General features: G+C 34.2%; 2 protein-coding genes across 2 annotated transcripts in view; one reads left to right on the top strand and one right to left on the bottom strand.

Moving 5' to 3' along the window:
• The first annotated feature begins 111 nt into the window (after positions 1-111).
• Positions 112-21,001, top strand: LOC131936457 (RNA helicase aquarius). Its single transcript, XM_059293454.1, has 39 exons — positions 112-154; positions 4,404-4,601; positions 4,792-4,851; positions 5,228-5,268; positions 5,465-5,546; positions 5,669-5,743; positions 5,926-6,060; positions 6,199-6,267; positions 6,496-6,673; positions 6,956-7,134; positions 7,265-7,378; positions 7,623-7,726; positions 8,099-8,198; positions 8,433-8,553; positions 8,748-8,840; positions 8,953-9,001; positions 9,138-9,216; positions 9,937-10,036; positions 10,160-10,254; positions 10,383-10,455; positions 10,901-11,007; positions 11,692-11,861; positions 12,873-13,001; positions 13,191-13,325; positions 13,744-13,924; positions 14,156-14,265; positions 15,101-15,236; positions 15,497-15,550; positions 15,723-15,878; positions 15,979-16,116; positions 16,287-16,358; positions 16,484-16,671; positions 16,920-17,091; positions 17,409-17,579; positions 17,814-17,899; positions 18,320-18,431; positions 18,584-18,646; positions 19,105-19,227; positions 20,491-21,001. The coding sequence occupies exons 2-39, from the start codon at positions 4,494-4,496 to the stop codon at positions 20,545-20,547; spliced, it is 4,215 nt and encodes a 1,404-aa protein (XP_059149437.1). The 5' UTR covers positions 112-154; positions 4,404-4,493; the 3' UTR covers positions 20,548-21,001.
• Positions 21,002-23,209: 2,208 nt separating this feature from the next.
• LOC131936413 (metalloprotease TIKI1) overlaps positions 23,210-24,092 on the bottom strand; it is a 67,548-nt gene continuing 66,665 nt past the window's right edge. The window contains exon 12 of the mRNA XM_059293387.1: positions 23,210-23,444. Coding sequence (XP_059149370.1) covers positions 23,273-23,444 — 172 coding nt within the window. The 3' untranslated portion in view covers positions 23,210-23,272. The remainder of the gene's footprint in view (positions 23,445-24,092) is intronic.

Genomic DNA, 24,092 nt, shown 5'->3' with positions numbered 1-24,092 from the left:
ACAAACATGTTTCAATGCTTACAATTATTGAAAGCAGTACAGAGAGAAATGTGAAATGATGCATAGCTTAACATTATTAATTGTTGGTTTTCGGTAATTTGTCAGTGTTTAGTAATCTACATGCTTCGTTTTGTTGTCGAATTTCAAAAACTGGGTAAAAAGTTTCAAACAATAATTGGTAATCTATCGTTTTAGGAGTTTTAGGTACGTAAAATCGCCAGCGACTAGACCTAGATCTAGTAATGTGAAAAACAGGTGACTTCTTAAGTTTTAATAATTATTTCACATGAACTTTCTCTGATCCCACAAATGTTGAGTGCACATTGATATTTATTAATTTAATATTTATTTATTTATTATTTTCTTGATTAGGCCTAATTTTTAAAAAAATTAATTTAATTAGAATCCAGATCAGATCTAAATCATGCTTTTTAAAAATCTAATCATAAAACTAAATGTAAATGCACATAGGCCTAGGGATTTAGGTAAAAAAACACTAATCATCATATAAAAATAAAAATTACATATTCTTGTAGAGCTCAACAAAATGAAAAAAAAAACAAAAAAGATTTTTTGTCTAGCTCAAATAGTTTTTTTTTGGCGAATTTTTTTGTGAGGGGTGGAATCCCCTTGCTTTAGCTAGGGTTGTTGGCATCCGCCGAGTTCGCGGTAAAAACATGACCCGAAATCGCCCATTACTTTCTGATACCGGACCCACAAGATTTGGTTTTGCATACTAATAAGTTTTTAATTTATGGTAATTAATTAAGTTTAAAAGGTCATTTCCTAAGGTTAATTAAAAAGTAGAGTGGTTGTCCCTTAGTTTTAATGGCTTTGCGACCTGATTGCATGCTGTCTCTGCTTTGGTCTTCCCTCTGTATCAGGGTTAGTTTCAAATACGTTGGAATCTCGATTTTTTAAAAGATTCCTCTAGATGAGAGTAGATTACTGATCAGACATATCTTAAGTAATTGGAAATGAAATTTGTTTTTGGATATTTTGACTCCGACATTAGTTATACCCCTCCGAACGTAGTCACTGTATGTGGGTCACGCTGCCACCATTGTTATATTTTTTCATCCCGATCTTCCTGCCTTTAAGTTTGATCAACTGATAACAGCATTCTTATGGCATGTGCAAACAAATCTAATTTTTTATTTCAAAATATATTTACATACCCATCTTTAATTTTTTCAGCTCTAGTTCTAGTTTTGCAGAATATGTTTTTCCTAAAAATCCAATATTGTCAGACTAGACTCTAGACTGACAAGAGTCAGACCTAGATCTAGGTTACCTGTCTGTTGCTATACACTAGCATTGTGCTAACTGTAATTTTAAGTATTCAAGTTCTACTTACCCTTAGATATAGTTATATGCTGAAAATCAGAATCCATACACAATTCACACATAAAAACATTGATCTGATAACTTCATTTCACTTATTACAAAATGGCTTTTATATGGACTCTACTTCACCTGCCCAAAATAACAAGGCAGTTATAGACACATTACAGTGTTCAAGTCATTTACTTTAGATTTCTGACTATGGAGTTCTTTCATTCACTGTATTTATATAAAATATTGCTTTAGAAACATTTTCATATTTGCGCAGCAGTTTTATAACAAAATGGCTTAAAGATGGACTCTACTTCACCTGCTCAAAATAATGAGGCAATTATATGCACATAACAGTGTTCAAGTCATTTACTTTAGATTTCTAACTTTGTAGTTCTTTTATTTGCTGTATTTGTATAAAATATGGCTTTAGAAACATTTTCATATTTGCGCAGCACACAGTTTTTTGGGGTTATGGGAGGAAGCCAACACAAAAATATAAGTTCTGTATTATTTTTATTAATTTCAACAGCATTTACAAGTTCTATATATCATTCTAGTTAAACTCTGCAAATATGAACAAAATACAACTGCAAGTAAAATAACTATGCTCAATTTATTCAGGTATACCATGACTTGTCACAATTGGCCAATGCAAAAGCAAGGGGATTCCACCCCTCACAAAAAAATTCGCCAAAAAAAAACTATTTGAGCTAGACAGAAAATCTTTTTTGTTTTGTTTACATATAGTTGAGCTCTACAAGAATATGTAATTTGTATTTTTATATGATGATTAGTGTTTTTTTACCTAAATCCCTACTTTAGCATTGGCCAATTGTGACAAGTCATGGTATACCTGAATAAATTGAGCATAGTTATTTTACTTGCAGTTGTATTTTGTTCATATTTGCAGAGTTTAACTAGAATGATATATAGAACTTGTAAATGCTGTTGAAATTAATAAAAATAATACAGAACTTATATTTTTGTGTTGGCTTCCTCCCATAACCCCAAAAAACTGTGTGCTGCGCAAATATGAAAATGTTTCTAAAGCCATATTTTATATAAATACAGCAAATGAAAGAACTACAAAGTTAGAAATCTAAAGTAAATGACTTGAACACTGTTATGTGCATATAATTGCCTCATTATTTTGGGCAGGTGAAGTAGAGTCCATCTTTAAGCCATTTTGTTATAAAACTGCTGCGCAAATATGAAAATGTTTCTAAAGCAATATTTTATATAAATACAGTGAATGAAAGAACTCCATAGTCAGAAATCTCAAGTAAATGACTTGAACACTGTAATGTGTCTATAACTGCCTTGTTATTTTGGGCAGGTGAAGTAGAGTCCATATAAAAGCCATTTTGTAATAAGTGAAATGAAGTTATCAGATCAATGTTTTTATGTGTGAATTGTGTATGGCGTATGGATTCTGATTTTCAGCATATAACTATATCTAAGGGTAAGTAGAACTTGAATACTTAAAATTACAGTTAGCACATTGCTAGTGTATAGCAACAGACAGGTAACCTAGATCTAGGTCTGACTCTCGTCAGTCTAGAGTCTAGTCTAACAATATTGGATTTTTAGGAAAAACATTCTGCAAAACTAGAACTAGAGCTGAAAAAATTAAAGATGGGTATGTAAATATATTTTGAAATAAAAAATTAGATTTGTTTGCACATGCCATAAGAATGCTGTTATTAGTTGATCAAACTTAAAGGCAGGAAGATCGGGATGAAAAAATATAACAATGGTGGCAGCGTGACCTACATACAGTGACTACGTTCGGAGGGGTATAACTAATGTCGGAGTCAAAATATCCAAAAACAAATTTCATTTCCGATTACTTAAGATATGTCTGATCAGTAATCTACTCTCATCTAGAGGAATCTTTTAAAAAATCGAGATTCCAACGTATTTGAAACTAACCTTGATACAGAGGGAAGACCAAAGCAGAGACAGCATGCAATCAGGTCGCAAAGCCATTAAAACTAAGGGATAACCACTCTTCTTTTTAATTAACCTTAGGAAATGACCTTTTAAACTTAATTAATTACCATAAATTAAAAACTTATTAGTATGCAAAACCAAATCTCGTGGGTCCGGTATCAGAAAGTAATGGGCGATTTCGGGTCATGTTTTTACCGCGAACTCGGCGGATGCCGACAACCCTACCTATAAATACTGCCTTTTAACTGTAAATAAAATTAATAAATTATGATGATGCAACATTAGATTGAAAATTAATGACTTCTTAAAGTTATTTTTATTATTGAATAAAATAAATGAACACCACCTAGATCTAGTTCAAAACAGCCAAAATACTACATTAAAATTTGTCACTTTATACTTTATGTAACAATGTAGATTCTAGTTGCTTTTTTCTGTTCTAATGTTCATTGTTAACATAAATTAATTTTATATCAATCTGAAATTTATAAAATATAAATAGATCTATATAGGCCTAAAAGAAATAGGCTACAAATCTAGAGCCTAGTTACTTGAACTTTCTCGCATGCATGGTATTAGTCAATAATAATAGAAGCTTATGTAAATTTTAATTTACAAAGAACGTTTTTCATTTTGCTTGGTCTGTGTAAAAACAGAACTCATGTCGGGAGAATGGTTACACCGGTGTCTGATAATGGAATCTTCTTTGACTGGTAGTTAACTAAATACACACATGGCTGGTTAATGTCAATGCTAACCCTGTCCCTAACCCCAACCCTGGTCCAACCATACGCCTAACCCTAATTTCTAATCATAAAATTAGTCGAGATTACAATACTACTAACAACCCAACACCCCTTTTTTAAAGAAGATTCCATTATGGGACACTGGTATCTATAATCATCCCTGATGTCATCAACAATATCAAATAGAAATTGTTCATACTATGACATATGCTATCTGATAGGTCTGCTGATATCTTAATTAAACTTACAGTGACCCTTAGACTGTCAGGATTTTCTCTGGCTTACAAGAAAATTTGTGTGAGCGATCATAAAATTAAGGAGGAAAACTTTCTTACTAAACAAATCTCATCTGCCTCTTTTTTTAAGGAATTCAAGAAATGCTGACTTAAAGATTACCTTATCAAATCACTATATAAAAAATATATAAATACAAGAATAACCTCTTAGACTGTAGAAATGGAAACGCAAGTCAAAGCTGAAATAAAAGAGGAAAAACCTAAATCTACTGGCAAAAAATCAACAGCTATAACTGTTGAGCAAATTCAAGTAGACCCAATAACTGAGGTAGTTTTATGCCATTTACTGTTTAGTGTGGGTTAAATTAGGACAATTATTATGTTTTACTGTATCTTGTTTTTTAAAAGAAAGAATTTTTAAAATTATAATTTAGCTTTGCTAAACCCCCAAACTTATTTATATATGTAAAGAGGTTGATGTGATTTTTGGTGTTGTAACCTTTAACAAATGATTTCAGCTTGCATTTAAAAATTGGAGCCCGGAGGCAAAGAAAAATGGTGTACCATTTAAACCCCAGGTGAGACCTTTTTTCTCCCTTGCAGTTTAAAAACAAATGCACATAGAAAAATAATTTTTAAAGTCAAGACTACTAGTTTTATTTTTATAATTTTATATTATTTAATAGTATGATAAACTTGATTGCAGAATGGCAGGATTGTAAAAGGTTCTATTAAAAAGGATAGTTTATAAGAATAAAAATATTAGTGAACCACTTTTGTTGAAGTGTTTTATCAGAAAAATAAAAGTTAAAAAATGCATACTTTAAAAACCTGAAAAAAAATACTAGTTATGTATTTTTTCTATGATTTGATTGTGCACAAATTGGAGTTTTTTAAAATTATGTAAGTTTTCTTGTAAAATTTATTGACATTTTTAAAAAATAATAATTTTAGATTGTAGATGAAATATATCAAGTAGAGCTTATGGGCACAAAGTAAGTAAAATATAAGTTCATTATAGATTTCCTTTTAATTTTTAAAATTATTTTATTATCTCTTACTAACATATACATTAATTAATTCATTACAAAAACATCTGATATTATATGGTATCAAAACTTGGCTATTTATTTGTAAAGATATTTTTCACTATTTGAAAATCTTTGAAATGTGGTTTCTCTTTAATGACAGCTTCTCGACAAAGAGAATTATGATGCTGGAATTCAGCCGCTACTTAGAAAATTATCTGTGGCCAAATTACAAGAAAGGAAAGGTTAGAATTCAATTTATTTTAGTGATTTATTTTGATTTTAAATATTTCTTGTTTTAATGACAAATCATCAATGTATTTTATCTATAATGGAAGGTAACAATTAGCTTTTTTCTTCCTACAAGGCTAAAACCACCCATGTGATGTCTATTGCTGCAATCATCAATGAAAAATTTAGAGAAAGGGTTCCAGCATGGGAGGTAACTTAACATTTAATCCATATTGCAAAACAAGTTAATATTCTCAACACAAAAAGAAAGTTATAACATCTACTTGAAGACATGTAATTGACAAGCACTTACTACATTTCTTTAAAGAAAAACAAAACAGCTCCAATATAAAATATTTTGGTACAATTAATGATAGCATCATTATTTTCCAGAGTTTTAAAGCCCTCCCTGAAGAGTTTCCTCACTTGTTCCGACATGTCCTTGACCTTTGTCTTAGTGCCGGTGGCCTCTCCTACAAAGAAACAGCAGTGCTGTTAATTTTTCTTATACATTGTTTCAACAGTCTGGTACATATATTTTATTCATAATTATTCATTCATTCATTTAACTATACAACTGTTTTAGTGGGCTTTTTTTTTTGCTTTAAAATTATTATTTTCTTGCTATTTGTGATAAATATTTATTGTGGATTATCTAACTTTTAGGAAGTAGATTTAATCAGAGAAAGAGTGCAGAGACTGGTCTCTCTTCCTGTGTGGACTAATCTTCTTCCAGTAAGTAATCACAGCCTTTGTGTTACTTTTCAAAATTCTTGTTTAATTAAACAACTCACATGACATTTTTTAATGAGGCTTAGACAACTTAGCATCATGTTCTTCCTTTGTTTAATTTTAATACATGTTCAGATTCAGCATTAAATTATTGTTTAAATATGTACCCTTATTGATAAGTTTCTACCCACCATTTGAATGTGTGCTCTAATTGTTGCCCTCACAACCCAGGGCAGGCGAGAAGAGCTGTTCAGAGCCAACCCCAAGTACAAGAAGTTTTACAACGCCTTTCAAAAGAGGGATGAGAAGCTTCCGCAGGAGGAGAGGGAGATTGTCCAGTTTGAAAGGAATTTCTTTGCTAGACTCTTAGAAAAGTTCTTCAACATCCTGGATTCCATTCCTTTTAAAGGTAAATTATTGGAGATTTTAAAAAGGATTAATGCTTATCAACCATTAAAAATAAATCAAGATAGATTTTAATTTTCAAATACATAGGTCTCAAAGTTATTATGTTGTGAATATTTACATTTGTAGAATTTTTAGCAACAATTTTATCTTAAGTTAATTTATATAAAATTTGTAATGAGATTGTAAACAAATTAAAAATTGGCTTAAGATAAAAAAAAGGCAGTTAATATATTTTTACTGATCGCAAATATTTTCATGTCTAATATTTCAATTGAAAACTCAGGCTCAGCAGATCCCAACAAAATGCATTACTGTGAACGTTTCCTGGAGCTGTTGATTGATATTGAAGCCCAGCTCCCTACTCGAAGGTTCGTCAATGCTTTGATAGATGACCGGCATGTGGTTGTCAGGTGCAAACTCTCACAACTGATCCACCGTCCAGAGGGCAAGCTGTTTGGACAGGTAAGTGGGAGGTTGTTTGAGTGGTCACATCATACTGTGGAAATTTGTGCTAGGTGATACAAGTAGTTGATTGTTTCTAATCTGCCCAACTGTTAACATGTACTTGATCATTTCCAATCCTCCCTTTCAGCTTCTGGAAATGCTGGAGTCCTATGCACTGTTTGAGATTGATGAGATCACAGGGGAAGCCTTGACCATGCATGACAGAATTGACCTACACTATAATAAGGTTAACGCCCTGCAGGTAATTATGTTTAACGAACTTATTTTCTAATTTTTATCTGTGGCGCTGGTAAGGCTACCTACAAGTAAATTTAAAATATATTGCAAAGTATTAGAATAATCAGGAGTTATAATTTTAAATTCTAACAATCTGTATAAGTAGTTTTTAACATAAATGTTAAAACAGTGTGTTCTTTGTGTGGATTTTATGTAGTCACAAACAATGCAAACGATAAATTGATGAAAATTGTGTTAAAACTTTTCAGTGTGTCCTGTTCAAGCACTTCCCAGAACTAAAAAACTATGCCATCAAAAATGTGGCCAGTGTGGACACCAAGGATTCTATTTTAAAATTCTTTGAACCTCTCAGGTACTTAACATGTCTTAACATGGAACATTAAAAATAGGAAACCTAACATTTTGTTTGCCTGGTTTAATGTTTGTTTGGTACTCAGCATGTTTTAACATGGAACATTAAATAGGAAACCTTACATTTTGTTTGCCTGGTAACATTGTTTAATGTTTGTTCGGTACTCAACATGTTTTAACATGGAACATTAAATAGGAAACCTTACATTTTGTTTGCCTGGTTTAATGTTTGTTCGGTACTCAACATGTTTTAACATGGAACATAAACCAAACATTTTGTTTGCCTGGTAACATTGTTTAATGTTTGTTTAAAATTATAGCAAGACAAGCTTTTAATATTTTTTTGAATGCATTATTTCTTTTCTACCTATAGTGCTGAAGATTTGCACAGATTACTAGCACACTTAAACTACTTACCTCCCCTTGAGACAGAAGAAACACAATATTCAAAGACCTTCCTATTGGAAATATTGGTTTGTACTTGTGATGCTGCTAACTGTATTGTTCACTTATTGTTGTTTGAGTGTGCAGTTCATTCCCAACATTGTGGTTGTGTTCTGTCTGACGTCATTGTTGTAGTTGTTTTTGTTGTTACACAAAAGTTTACTGTTGAAAACTCCATTTGGTTGGGTAATACATTCATTGTATAAAATGTAAGAAATGTATCAGTTTCTGATAACGTGAATGAATTACGATGTTGATTGCAGAAATGGAAGCATGAGCGCAAGATATCCCAGCAGGAGGCCATCAATGAGATGCCCTTGTACCCCACTGAAGAAATTATCTGGGATGAGAACATTGTGCCATCAGAATTCTTCTCTGGAGAAGGTATTATTTTTTTGGGCATTTAGTATAGCATTTTATTTATTTACAGGAACTGTAAAAAAAAGAGATTTTTTTTCATAAATCACCCAACTGGACTTTGTCGATTTAAAGCTTTTTTATAATTTTCAATTGGATGAATACAACTAAACAAAATTTGTAAGTGTTCAGGGCTGTAATCAATGACTTGTGTTTTTCAGGTTGTCTGGCATTGCCAAAGTTGAACTTGCAATTCTTAACACTTCATGATTATCTCCTGCGCAACTTTAATCTGTTTAGACTTGAGTCGACTTGTGAGTATCAGTCAGCAAAGTTGTTTCAAATTTGGTTCTAAGAATAATATTTTGGTTTGAAATTTTATTTTAAGATTGAACATGACTGACACCATTATAATTTTGTTTTCAGATGAGATCAGACAAGATATTGAAGACGCCATTACTCACATGAAACCTTGGTTAGTGTTTACGTTTCTAATAAGTTCTGCATTCATTTCAATGATTCATTTTTTAATGTATAAAAAAACGTCACAATATTTGACATTATTTTTTAATAAGATAATTTTTTTATAATAAATTTTTGAATTAAAACAGGAAAGCTGAAGATGGTCACTGTTTGTTTGGAGGTTGGGCTCGCATGGCGCAGCCTATCCATTCTTTCACCATTGTGGAGGTTTGTTTTTGTCTTTCTATATCAGATAATGCTTCACTTGTACCAGCCATGTTAAATTTTATCCATTCTTTCACCATTGTGGAGGTTTGTTTTTGTCTTCCTATATAAGCTAATGCTTCACTTGTACCAGCCATGTTAAATTTTATCCATTCTTTCACCATTGTGGAGGGTTTTTTTTGTCTTTCTATATCAGATAATGCTTCACTTGTACCAGCCATGTTAAATTTTATCCATTCTTTCACCATTGTGGAGGTTTGTTTTTGTCTTCCTATATAAGCTAATGCTTCACTTGTACCAGCCATGTTAAATTTTATCCATTCTTTCACCATTGTGGAGGTTTGTTTTTGTCTTCCTATATAAGCTAATGCTTCACTTGTACCAGCCATGTTAAATTTTATCCATTCTTTCACCATTGTGGAGGTTTGTTTTTGTCTTTCTATATAAGCTAATGTTTCACTTGTACCAGCAATGTTACATTTTATCTATTCTTACACCATTGTGTATGGTCGTTTTACCCTATTTATCTAAGCCATTGTGTAGGACTGTTTTACCCTATTTATCTGAGCTACTGGTTTGCTTGTACCAGCCAAATTTTATCCCAATTTTTCAACATGATTAAGGTTTTTTTAATCATAGTTATCTAAGCTCATAGATTGGTTCTACAAACCACTTTTATTAATTTTCTCACCATTCATTGTTTGAACATCTTCTGCTCAACAGGTGGCTAAACCACAGCTTGGAGAAAACCACCCTGCTCAGGTCAGAGCTGATGTGACCTTGAACCTCAGTGTCAGGCCAGAGGTCAAGTATGAGTGGCAAGGTAAACTATTACCCTTCCTAAAATGTGTACAATTCTAACAATGGTCGCCTAGCTGATAATTCTGTGACCATTCTGTTTTGTAGTATGCATGTTTAAATTTGGTTCTTGCTCTCTTATTTTTAGGTTTAAGAAAACATGACGTTGCTTTTCTGTTAACACTGCGGCCTGAAGTTCCTATTGGATATAAATACAACCACCAAGAACCTTTTAAACCACAGGTAACTGACCACCTCTTGAGACAACTACACTGTTTACCTAAATGATTGCTATTTTTAATTTTAATCCTGTTGTTTAATGTTGTTTGAAACACAGTATTGATCTAGTGGACACTTGTTGATTTTTTTAGGTTGGTCTTGTTTACGTGAGAGGTTGTGAAATTGAGGGACTTCTTGATGAGAGTGGGAAACTTATTGAAGAAGGTAAGTCATTCACTAATATTTACTAGTCTAATTTCAATTACTTTTTCTGATTACACAATTATTAATTTTAAAATGTTTCTAAAAATTATTGAACTACAAATTTTGTAAAATGAAAATTTTTTTTTTACTGTTTATGGTTACTTGTTCAAACTGGATCTTTCAGATGTTGTGTATGTCTATTTGTTGTAATGTTTGCAGTAAGATTACATGTCTGTTTGTTGTGATGTTTGCAGTAAGATTACATGTCTGTTTGTTGTGATGTTTGCAGTAAGATTACATACCTGTGCATCTGTTTTGTGTGTCTGTTTGTTGTGATGTTTGCAGTAAGATTACATGTCTGTTTGTTGTGATGTTTGCAGTAAGATTACATACCTGTGCATCTGTTTTGTGTGTCTGTTTGTTGTGATGTTTGCAGTAAGATTACACGTCTCTGCATCTGTTTCAGGTCCAGAGCCTAAACCAGAGTTCCACAGTGACAACCGCACCTACAGAGTGTGGCTGGACCCCAACCAGTATCAGCTGGACATGACTCAAAACGTCAGCGGCAAGGAGGTGAGGAGTCACATGACTATTTATAACAGGAGTCACATGACTATAATGTATAGCCGGTGTCACATGACTATGTATAGCCGGAGTCCCATGACTGTGTATAGCTGCAGTCACATGACTATACATTGCAGGAGTCACTTGACTATGTAAATCTGTAGTCACACGACTATGTATAACCAGACCCTGGAACTGTTAAATTCTTACAAGCTAAACTTTTAAAATATTTCACTCTAGATTTTTTTGTTTGTATTGCTTGGATATTTTTTCTTATGATGTTTTAGCTAGTTGTTGACTTGTTAATGTTTGATAACTTTCATGATGTGTACAAAACATTTAATCTTTGATAACTTTCATGATGTGTACAAAACATTTAATCTTTGATAACTTTCATGATGTGTACAAAACATTTAATCTTTGATAACTTTCATGATGTGTACAAAACATTTAATCTTTGATAACTTTCATGATGTGTACAAAACATTTAATCTTTGATAACTTTCATGATGTGTACAAAACATTTAATCTTTGATAACTTTCATGATGTGTACAAAACATTTAATCTTTGATAACTTTCATGATGTGTACAAAACATTTAATCTTTGATAACTTTCATGACGTGTACAAAACATTTAATGTTTGATAACTTTCAGGACGTGTACAAAACATTTAATGTTTGATAACTTTCAGGACGTGTATGAGACGTTTAATGTGATGATGAGGAGGAAGCCCAAGGAGAACAACTTTAAGGCAGTGCTGGAAACTATCAGAGACCTGATGAACACAGAGTGTGTGGTGCCAGACTGGCTACATGACCTCATCCTGGGTTATGGTGACCCTGACTCTGCACACTACTCCAAGTATGTTGTCACTGGATGTTTGTTGGTTAAGCTTAAAGATAAAGCTAATGTAATCCTGTAGAGTTAGCTTAGGCTAACTATTACTACTATAGTATTCCACCTTAATTGTTTCTATTTTGTACCTATTTTCCTCTGTATCAGAATGTTTGTACCTATTTGCCTCTGTATCAGAATGTTTGTACCTATTTGCCTCTGTATCAGAATGTTTGTACCTATTTGCCTCTGTATCAGAATGTTTGTACCTATTTGCCTCTGTATCAGAATGTTTGTACCTATTTGCCTCTGTATCAGAATGTTTGTACCTATTTGCCTCTGTATTAGAGTGTTTGTACCTATTTGCCTCTGTATAAGAATGTTTGTACCTATTTGCCTCTGTATAAGAATGTTTGTAACTATTTGCCTCTGTATCACAATGTTTGTACCTATTTGCCTCTGTATCACAATGTTTGTACTATTTTGTCATGTAAATGTTTGTACCTGCTTGCCTTTGTGTCAGAATGTTTGTACTATTTTGTCATGTAAATGTTTGTACCTGATTGCCTCTGTATCAGAATGTTTGTACTATTTGGTCATGTAAATGTTTGTACCTACTTGCCTCTGTATCAGAATGTTTGTACCTATTTGCCTCTGTATCAGAATGTTTGTACCTATTTGCCTCTGTATCAGAATGTTTGTACCTATTTGCCTCTGTATTAGAGTGTTTGTACCTATTTGCCTCTGTATAAGAATGTTTGTACCTATTTGCCTCTGTATAAGAATGTTTGTAACTATTTGCCTCTGTATCACAATGTTTGTACCTATTTGCCTCTGTATCACAATGTTTGTACTATTTTGTCATGTAAATGTTTGTACCTGCTTGCCTTTGTGTCAGAATGTTTGTACTATTTTGTCATGTAAATGTTTGTACCTGATTGCCTCTGTATCAGAATGTTTGTACTATTTGGTCATGTAAATGTTTGTACCTACTTGCCTCTGTATCAGAATGTTTGTACCTATTTGCCTCTGTATCAGAATGCCCAACAGAAGTGCTAACTTAGACTGGAACGACACATTCCTAAACCTGGAACATTTGGAGGCAAGTTTTCCTGACTTCACCCTCACAGTGGCTGGTGAGAAAGATGCTCAGGTCCCACCTTTCAAGTAAGACACTACATAATTAGTCGACTGTATAGTAAGACACAAAGCAATCAATCAACTATATTTAATTTTGTTCTCATTATTTAACTGGTTAACTTTGAACTTTTCTTCTTTTAACTATGTCAAACTGTAACCTTGGATACAGTTTCATGTTTTGATAGCCTAACTGTTGGTTGTATACTCAAACAAAAGGTTGTCATTTGAAGATGAAAAGTCTGAAGGAAAGAGAGAGAATGAGACAGATGAAGCAAAAGCAAAGAAAATAGTGAAAGCTATGCCACATATTATATCTAACAGAGGACCTTACCCATACAACCAGCCTAAAAAGTAAGTTCAAAGTTTTATCCCACTGCTCAATTGTATTTACATTTATATGTTATTAACTATTGTGGATATGGATGTTATTTACCATTATGGATATGGATATAATGTTATTTACCATTGTCAATATGTACATAATGTTATTTAAAGAAAAGTAAAGTTCCCTTTTCAAACCTGATGGTCTATAGGGCAAGTGAAGTTGAGTTCACTTGTTTCTGTGACCTTGGCATATGAAGAGATAGTGTGGTCAGCACTATGCCCAGCGGCCTTTACTTTCCCTAGCGCGAACTCGAGACTTACGGGTTAGCAGTCCAGCTCTCTACCACTAGACCACTTCGTCCCATTAATGTTATTTACCTTAAATAATTTTATTTTCCCACCAAATAAGTAATTAGCTAATAATTAGCTAATGATGTTGTTTCAGGAATGCCATCCAGTTCACGCCCACCCAGATCGAGGCCATCCGAGCAGGCATGCAGCCTGGCCTGACCATGGTGGTGGGGCCCCCTGGGACGGGTAAAACTGACGTGGCCGTGCAGATTATCTCAAACATCTACCACAACTTCCCCAACCAGAGGATGCTGGTGGTCACACACTCCAATCAGGTTAGCTTTGTTGCCATGGGAAACTGCTGTTTAATATGGGTTGAATATGGGTTCTGGTCAGGTTTTAGATATGTAATTACATTTTAAAAATAATTCTGTATTAGAATAAAACATGTTTCTTTCAGGCCTTAAATCACTTTTTCAAAAAAAAAAAAATGTTTTTGTATTTCAGGCTCTAAATTAGATGCATAAAAAATTCCTGGATTGGAACAATGTGTTTTTTTCTTTCAGGCCTTGAATCAGCTGTTTGAAAAAATCATGGCCCTTGATGTTGATGAGAGACATTTGCTGCGTCTTGGTCATGGTGAGGAAGCTTTAGAGACAGAGAAAGATTTTAGCAGGTAAAGTTTTGAATTTCTCTTGTTCATGTTTTAGTAAGTGGAGCATGAAGGTATGGTTGTGTGAACTAAAGAACACATTCAAGTAAACAATCCTCTTTAGACCTAGCAATCCATATTTCCTGACCTCGGCATATGAAGGGAAGGTGTGGTCAGTAGTATGGTCAGCCAGTTTTACTTTCCCTAACATGAGTTAGGTACCCATCCGTGCTGGGTGAACTCAGGGACGTTCTACTGATTTGAACCCAGATTCGAATGCCAGTTAGCAGTCAACCGCTTAGGCCATGCCGTCCCAACATAACACATATTATCACCCTTATAAGGGTCGGCGTGGTCGAGTCGGTAAAGCTCATGGTTGCTAAACCGAAAAGTCTCGAGTTCGAACCCCCGGGCAGATGAGGCTCGTTAGCTGGGGACAGCCACTCTTCTAGGAGAGACAACTCCAAAATCAAACAACTGCTGCCTTGTAGTTTGTTCTTGGTTGGACAAAGGCTATGGAAGCAAATCCAAAAAGAAAAGCAGGCTGAAATTGGAGTCAATGGCCTCAATGGCGCATAACCAGTTGACACGTAACGCTTAATTGTGTTGGAGGCGTGGTCGAGTCGGCAAAAAAGCTCATGGTTGATAAATTCGAACAAAGTCTCGAGTTCAAAACCCACTGGCAGATAAATCTCGATCACCTTCAACACTAATAATTAAGAACGAAGAAGAAGAATCACCCTCAAATTCCCCCCCCCCCCCAGTATGGTCATTTGAACTTAACTGTCTAACACCCAGGTATTTCCCCCAGGTATGGCCGTGTGAACTTAACTCTATAACAGCCAGGTATTTCCCCCAGGTATGGCCGTGTGAACTACGTGCTGGCCCAGAGGCTGGAACTGCTGCAGGAGGTCAACAGGCTGCAGATCAGTCTGGGAGAGATAGGTGACATGTCCTACACCTGTGAGACTGCTGGCTATTTTTACATCTACCAGGTACTGCTCTTTACCTGCCCTCTTTGCTAAATAATCCACAAAATATTTTTCATCCAGTTCATGTACTTGTTCAATATTTATTTGCTAATTTAATTCTCTGTTACCAACATAAAAAAAACAACAAGATTTCAGTTTTCTACAATGTCACAACCAACTTAAAAACAAGCTGATTTCAGTATACTGATAACCATATATAAAACAACACCATTACCTCATATACCTTAACTAACGTACCATACATTTTTGTTCCCCTCTGCCAGGTTCTGTCACGCTGGGAAGAGTTTCAGAGCAAGATCAAGCCATTTTATGGCCAGGTAAAACTTCAATGGACGGTTCTTCTTGCTTTTTTAGTTTTTTTAAAACTTGTTATTCTTACATTTGCTGTTTACGTTTCTGTTCACAATTTTCCATCCTATCCAAAAAATTATTCATACTGTCTTTGATCATTGAAAAATAAATGAAATTTCACATCACTTCTTCTTGCAGGATGAACATGTTAAAAAAATCCAAGCTTTTTTCCCGTTCAACAAATTTTTCGCCAACGCCCCTCAACCATTGTTTCATGGTAAAACATTCACTGAAGACATGGACATTGCTGAAGGATGTTTCACTCACCTCAAGAAAATCTTCACCCAGCTGGAGGTCAGCCTTTCTTCTGTATATTTGATTTCTGTGTGTTACCATGTCAAAGTAGTAGTAGACTTTACCATTCAATAATATTCTTTTTGTTAAATTGATTCAGGAGTTCAGAGCGTTTGAGCTGTTGAGGAGTGGATCTGACCGAGCCAATTACCTGCTGATTAAAGAGGCAAAAATTATTGCCATGACGTGTACACACGCAGCTCTCAAGAGACGAGACCTGGTCACCGTGGGCTTCCAGGTGAGGACACAGTCGATGGTTTCTTTCTCCTTTCTTAAGATTTGTTTTAATTGATTCTAGTCAACATGGAAGAAAATTAAAATTCATTGATAATTTTTAAAATTTAATTTTTTTTTTTTAAATGATGAGTTTTATTTGAAATAAAATGAAACAAATATTTTTTGTTGTAGTTTGACAATATTTTGATGGAAGAGTCAGCACAGATCCTTGAGATAGAAACATTCATTCCTCTCCTGTTACAGGTAAGAAGTTGGTGCCAATAGTACCAGACATATTATATATGGGTATCTGTATAGCTGTACATTCATGTGATGTTGTCAATTCAGTGGCTGTGTTCAAGACTTGATTGAATAATTTGTTTCTCCAGAATCCTAAAGATGGCAACAGCAGATTAAAAAGATGGATCATGATTGGTGACCACCACCAGCTGCCCCCTGTCATCAAAAACATGGCCTTCCAGAAGTTTTCCAACATGGAACAGTCCCTGTTTACCCGTCTGGTGAGACTGGGGGTTCCTACAGTTGATTTGGATGCTCAGGGAAGAGCCAGATCAAGGTACAGTTATTGTTGACCACATTTTTATTGGTGAAGCCTGTCAGATTGGCAAATTGTTTTACTGCAGTTTTTAAAAATATTTTATGCTCTGCTGTGTTAATTTAAAAAAATTAACTGCTATGTTAATTTTAAAAAATTAACTGCTATGTTAATTTTAAAAAATTAACTGCTAAGATAATTTTTTAAAATTAATGACTCACCCTATTTGTTTAAGTATAAAATGAAAAGTTTTGACATTTTTCCTTCAGTCTGGCACAGCTGTACAACTGGCGCTACAAGAAGCTGGGATCACTGCCTCATGTGCTCATCAGGCCAGAGTTTAGACAAGCCAATGCAGGCTTCCTGTATGAGTTCCAGCTTATTGATGTTGGGGACTTCAACGGCATGGGAGAATCTGAGCCTAACCCTTACTTCTACCAAGTCAGTTTTACTTACCTTAGTTAGCATTAGCATGTCCAGTTAGATGTTACATTTTCATTGTCGAAACACACATTAATTATATTATTAGCATTAGGCCTAATTGTAGTAATACAGTTTATTTTTTTATTGATTAAAAAAATCAAGACAAAATCACATAATTTGAACTGATAACACAGGTATAATAAAATACATACAGTTTTAAGTTGTAGAACATAATACCTATTTAAACTTAACTAAATAATACCAGTTGTACATAAAGTCTGTAACTGTTCAGGGGAAGTAAATATCTTTATGGTAACTTTTTTTTTCTCTCCCAGAATCTGGCTGAAGCTGAATATGTGGTTGCAGTGTTTATGTACATGCGTATGATTGGATACCCAGGGGAACAAATTTCAATCTTGACAACATACAACGGTCAGAAACATCTCATCCGCGATGTGATACATCAACGATGTGGCAACAATCCACTGATTGGAAGACCACATAAGGTACGTTCTCATTTTTTTTTATCAACACTAGAACTGTTAAGTCATGGTTGGGGGATCACTCTGGTGAAACATCTCAACACAGAATGTCATTGTTTGCTGCCTGGTGGGTTAGGTTAGGTTAGTTAGGTTAGGGTTAGCCTGTTGTCAGACCAGGACTTAAGCTGCCAACAAGAAGCTTACAACTCAGTTATGCTGTTGGTCACGTTGGTTCAAATAAAATCTTCTGTTCTCCAGGTTACGACTGTAGATCGCTACCAGGGCCAGCAGAACAACTTCATACTTCTCTCCCTTGTTAGAACTAAAGCTGTCGGCCATTTAAGGTAACAATGGGGTTTAAATTTAGATAAGTTAAATACATGATTTTAATCTTGTAGTGCGATAATTAAACTGTGTGATGTGTTAACTATGTGGTGAGATAATTTAACCACATGATGAGATAATTTAACCACATGATGAGATAATTTAACCAAGTGGTGAGATAATTTAATCACATGATGAGATAATTTAACCACATGATGAGATAATTTAACCACATGATGAGATAATTAAACTACATGATGAGATAATTTGACCACTTGAGATAATTTAACCAATCGATGAGATAATTTAACCTTGTGATGAGATAGTTTAACCAATTGATGAGATAATTTAACCAATTGATGAAACAATTTAACCTTGTGATGAGATAGTTTAACCACATGATGAGATAAACATGTCAAAAAAATGTTTCCCCCCCCCAGAGATGTCCGGCGTCTGATTGTGGCCATGTCCCGAGCTCGCCTTGGCCTCTACATCTTTGCTCGCTCCTCCCTGTTCAGCAACTGCTTCGAGCTGACTCCTGCCTTCAACATTGTAAGTTTTTACATTTTAGTTTTTTAACTCCTGCCTTCAACATCGTATGTTTTTACATTCTAGTTTTTTACCTAATGGCCAACTTAGCATTTATTGAAACCAACCCTGTAAACATATGGAATGTTCACAACCTTTTAAACTGTTTGCTACAGCTGAACTCACGCCCACAAATGCTGCATTTGCTGCCCAATGAAAGTAACCCCTGCACCAGAAAGGTGAGTAACTCTTAAAAAACGGTTTATTTTTTTATTTTTTATACTAATCTTTGTGGCTAACCACCTCTATAGTTTAATCAATTAAATTGCCTTAAGGTAAGTTAGACCTGGAGGTAGGATAAGGTTTTAGGCTGAAGTATCATCTTTTCCCTGTTGTGGGACAGATGAGTAGAGTGTATCTGTTCCACTAACGTCAACATACAGGGGTATAGTGTTCTCAGTACCATGCCCAGTTGCCTTCAGAGCTGGTGGACTCAGGACGTCTTATAGACAGAAGCTCAGGAGCCAAAGTCAAGACTTACGAGTTATCAGTCATGGAGATAACTGATATCAAGCTGGTTTATGCTTTAAAAGTTTTAAACGATGAAATGGGGTCTATTACACTACTAGTGATAGAGTATCTGGCAAATGTTCCCAGGGATTTTGAGTCATAAAATGTGTCTGAATGTTTACTTCAGCTCCAGGACCCACCCAGTGAGTCGCCAATCATCATCTCAGACATGCCCCAGATGGCCCAGTTTGTCTATGACTTTTACAACGCTCGCGTGGACGATCTCATGAGACACAGAGGTTTTATCAAGGTAAGTCCTCTTCCTCTCTCCTGGTCCTCTTTATCTGGATCCTCCCACTCTCTACTGACCTCTCCTCCCTCCTAATCTTCACACTATTTCTACTGACCTCCCTCCCTCCTAATCTTCACACTATTTCTACTGACCTCCCTCCCTCCTAATCTTCACACTCTTTTTACTGACCTCTCCTCCCTCTAGTTCTCTACCATTCCTCTGGTCTCTGCCTCCACACACTCTCCCAAAAGAAATGTGTTGAACATAGTCCAAACGGTGGCCATGGATGTAGTATAAGTTAAAATAACCATACAATTGTGGCCTTAAGGTAACACCCCTGAACATTATTGCTAACACCTACCACATTAAGTGTAGTGAGTTGATTAAATGCTAGTCACCCATTTAAGCCCATGTCTCCGTAACAATCAAATACAAGTCACTCACCTGTGAGGGTGGGGATCGAAGAAGATCCAACAGTTGTGAGGGCGTTGAAGGTTTGTATTCTGTATATGTATACTCTCTACAGGGATCACCTTTTTCTTACCTATTGGTACAGTTAATTGAAATCAAACACAAGTCCAATTCAAGATATTCTATAATGTTTCTTTATTCAACACTCATCTCCTACTCCTACCCTAACTACGTCTTAAGATCTAACTGTCTACTAACACTATCTAACTACAACTACACTTCCATGACAAGCTCTAACACTACATTTAATTTCAACTTCTGCGTCTTTCCCCTAGCACTACCTCTGTCCACCTGCTACCTAACTGCTGACCCACGCTTCAGTGGTCATCTGCCGTCCCACGTGACCAGTCATCTCCTGTATTTCTATTGGTCTACCTAACTACGCTATACTCTGTTTTTGCTATCTTCTACTAGACTTCTATAACCTAAACTTGTGTCATCACACTCACCTATAAGCCCATGTACCAGTAACAATCAAATACCAGTCACTCACCTATAAGCCCATGTACCAGTAACATTACAAGTCACCCACCTATAAGCCCATGTACCAGTAACATTACAAGTCACCCACCTATAAGCCCATGTACCAGTAACATTACAAGTCACCCACCTATAAGCCCATGTACCAGTAACATTACAAGTCACCCACCTATAAGCCCATGTACCAGTAACATTACAAGTCACCCACCTATAAGCCCATGTACCAGTAACATTACAAGTCACCCACCTATAAGCCCATATACCAGTAACAATCAAATAAAAGTCACCCACCTATAAGCCCATATAACAATCAAATCCTCATGTTTACAGGCCAACAGACTTCAAGCCCCACCAAAAACAGAGACAGAGAGCACTGAAGAAAGTTGATGATTGTCTGTGTGCTGTCATCAAACCGTTGCCATGACGATATTTCATTGGACAGGTGGCATGGTGTCAACATCAGCTTTGACCATTTAGTGCTCACCCTTAAGGTCAAGTCAAAGGTTAAAAAAAATCTACAGGAGCTGCTGTGAAATATTTTCTCCACCCACAACCTGTTGTGGGCATGAACTTTTGTCAGTGAATGAATAGCCTGACCTTTATTGACATGGGACATATTTGTCATGTTTTGGTCATTATTTGTATGGAATTCACATTTGTAATGTTTTGGTCATTATTTGTATGGAATTCACATTTGTCTTGTTTTTGTCATTAGCCATTATTTGAATGGAATACACTTTTGTCATGTTTTATCAAATCTTTGATTGTCTTGATGCAATGTTTTATTTACCATTACTTGTTATTGTTAAAACTACTCCTAAGTAATAAAGTACACTTTTTATATAAGGTGTTTTTTGTTTTGGCTTATAATTTATAAATATCATAAAATAAAACCGTTTAGTGGATTCTTGGCCAAAAAAAGTTATCTTTTTAGCACAGTTTATAAAATTTGTTTCAACACCTGACTTAATAGTTTGTGTTGTATTATATTTTTGTTCCTAAACTGCCAATATGGTCACCTTGTTCAATAATGTGACTAGGCTACAAAAACAAGCCAGAAATGTTGAAATGAAGAGACCAAAAATTTGTTGTGTTCAGTTGTTTACTGGTACCATTCAAACACAGTTCAATAAATTAATGGATAATTACACTAACAATAATGAATCACTTGTACATCAATCACTGACTGCAATGTGAGAACATTTAAAACATGCTCAATTAACTGTTTTCTTTTTAGACAAGTAGATTTTAAAAATATTAGGCTAAATTCTGAAGGGAGGTAATTCTAAAGGGAGGTGATACAAGTAATCTACCTTACTGCATACACTTGTGGTAAGACCAACAGCTCACAAAAGTTATGGAAGAACTAACATTTTACATAAGTTATGGAGAACTTGATCTCTCTTCTCACAGCAATCTGGCTAATTATCGCGTGTAAAAAATATTAACCAAGAAAATGAATAAATCAGCATTTATTAAAAGCAAAGGACTGAAAATATGAGTTCTCATTCCTCTAAGCTACTCTCCCCTGATTCAGCATGATCTAATTTTATTCAGCTAAAATAGTTAATAGCTAGATTTAATCTAAATAAAGAAAATATTTGAAATAAGAAAGTAAGTGTTTCTATTGCTGTGAAACTTAGACAACCATTACAATATTTTCAAAATAATTTTTGGATATAGAAAAATAAAATTCATTGTATAATTTTTGGAAGAAGCCAGTTATCAATGCAATATTGACAGCTTTAAAATTTCAATATATTAACAACCAATCAGTATTATGTACTGTACATAATTAAAAAAGAAATGAAACAATTCATGACAGGTATAAAAATGAATAAATGCATTTTGATCTCGTTTTAATGAGGTAACAATTGATGGAAAGTGGAAAAAAAATTGTTACAACAAGAAATATAAAACATTTGACCAAGGTAAATTTGGCGTCACAAAAAAATACACTGTAGGAAACCAGATTTTACATGAATTACAGAACTCAACTCACATTTTTTTACTTCAAACATATAAATTGAAGTTATTTTCCAAACTTTGTTAATTAAGTGACAAAAAATTAGTGATCCTTGACATCAGGTATAATTTTAATGAGAATATTTTTTGGTTTTATGTAAAATAAAATTTATTTTAACCTAAACTTTGTAAATGACTTGGCCCGAAGAATTTTAGAAAAAATTGTCACATTTATTTAAAGTCTCCAAAAACTGAATTGTAAGAAAGTTGAATTTAGAAATATATCAAGTGCAAGGTGAATTTAGAAAATTTAAAATTACCTAGAAGTTATAGATTATTCATAAACAGTCCAATATCTTGCACCTAAAAATACTTTTGACATGTTTTAGAAAACAATTCTTCAATTGGCACTATTAGGAAGATCTATTCTTTTTTTTATAAGAAACAATAGACTTAAATATCTTTTAATTATATAGCCTATACATAATTTAATTACAATACATCAACAAGCGTATTGACTTTAAAGGTTGATAATAGATTAATAATAATAACTGAAAAAAGCCTTGTAATACTAATAGCTTGAAAATATATTTCAGTTCTAAATGCAGTTTGTCTAAAATAATAAAAACTTAAAAAAAAAAAGATGAAAATATTTTTCTGTTTGATGAAGCAGAAAATGTGGAAGATGGTAAGCTGTGAGACTAAGCTCTGAATGAATTACAAACAAGACACACTAAGAATCACCAATACTGACTGAAGAATGTAGGTTTGTATTTGGTCAAGTTGTACAATGAAGAAGGGAATGGCCTCAATCACCTAGAGAAAACCTGATTTTTTAAAAATTTGAAAACATTTGACAAAAAAACCTGGCTCAAGTCTTCAGTACTTTGAAGGCCAGTTAGGTTTTAACACATTTTTACAAACATTTAAAGAAATGTACATCAGATTCAACAAACCAATATAATTTTAAAAATCAAATTGAATACAAAATGGAATTTTAATAAAGTATCAAATTTACATTGTAATTTTTTCAATAGTTTGAAATTAATAAAAAATGTTTTGATTTTAAAAAAAAATGCTCCAATCAAACAAAATCTTTCAAGAAATCAATTTTATGTAAGAAAAAACCTTTTTTTGGTCAAACTAGTTATATAGATGAAGACTTAATAGATGCCAGTATTGCACAACACAGTAGAACGATTGTCTTTGTATTCAAGGGACGTAAGCTTGATACTGCTGATATTGATCCTTGAATAGTTTCTTCGGTTGACTCCCCTTCAATGAAAGACGATTCTCCCATTTGTTCTAAATAATGAGGTCTGAAAATATTTAAAAATACATACATTTTATTTTTAAAATACAATTTTTAAAATTTTAATTACGATCTTTAAATAATTAAATATCGTTTTTCAATATAAATTAATTTGTTTCTAATTATATAATAGAGATATACGAGTTAAAAGCGGCTGAACTTTAAATGTATTTTATGTCTTTTCAAGTTTGGCCGGGAGCAACAGTATCACTCCAAAAGAATTTATCGCCAGAATGTTCTAGAACTTTCCCATCAATGTGACTAACACACGGTGCACCTAAACCTCCTCCTTCCGGAGATACGTAGCACATCAGCCAAGAAATGGCAGTACCACACGCATCAAGAATTTCATTCGTAGTCGCGTACAATCTATGTTTTTAAACTAACCACGTTCGTAGGCCTGCTGCTGGTATGTTTAGAAGCTGAGCATACGCCCCAAGGGAAGTAACGCGGAGAAGAACGCTAACTCCAGCCGATATTTGCGACTAGGTAGCATAACTCGGGGGAATTTATCCCATTCAACGAGTTGTTGATAAATGAAACTGATTAACCAAGTTAGGGTTCAGATGTTACGATGAACATTTCCTAAACAACCCCCATCCCCACCCCTTCCTCTACCAAAAAAAAAAATATAAATAATAATTTTGTCTCTAGT

Source organism: Physella acuta, unplaced genomic scaffold (genome assembly GCF_028476545.2).
Source record: "Physella acuta isolate Inbredline_101_S28 unplaced genomic scaffold, ASM2847654v3 ptg000178l, whole genome shotgun sequence".
Lineage (NCBI taxonomy): Eukaryota > Metazoa > Mollusca > Gastropoda > Physidae > Physella > Physella acuta.
The sequence above is the reverse complement of the archived record's forward strand: the minus strand, read 5'-3'. Positions and strand labels throughout refer to the sequence as shown.

Coding starts and splice junctions, on each gene's coding strand:
- LOC131936457 (XM_059293454.1), top strand. CDS start 4,494: ATGGAAACGCAAGTCAAAGCTGAAATAAAAGAGGAAAAACCTAAATCT. Junction 15,237..15,496: donor GCTATTTTTACATCTACCAG/GTACTGCTCTTT, acceptor CCCCTCTGCCAG/GTTCTGTCACGCTGGGAAGA. Junction 17,092..17,408: donor CTAACCCTTACTTCTACCAA/GTCAGTTTTACT, acceptor TTTCTCTCCCAG/AATCTGGCTGAAGCTGAATA.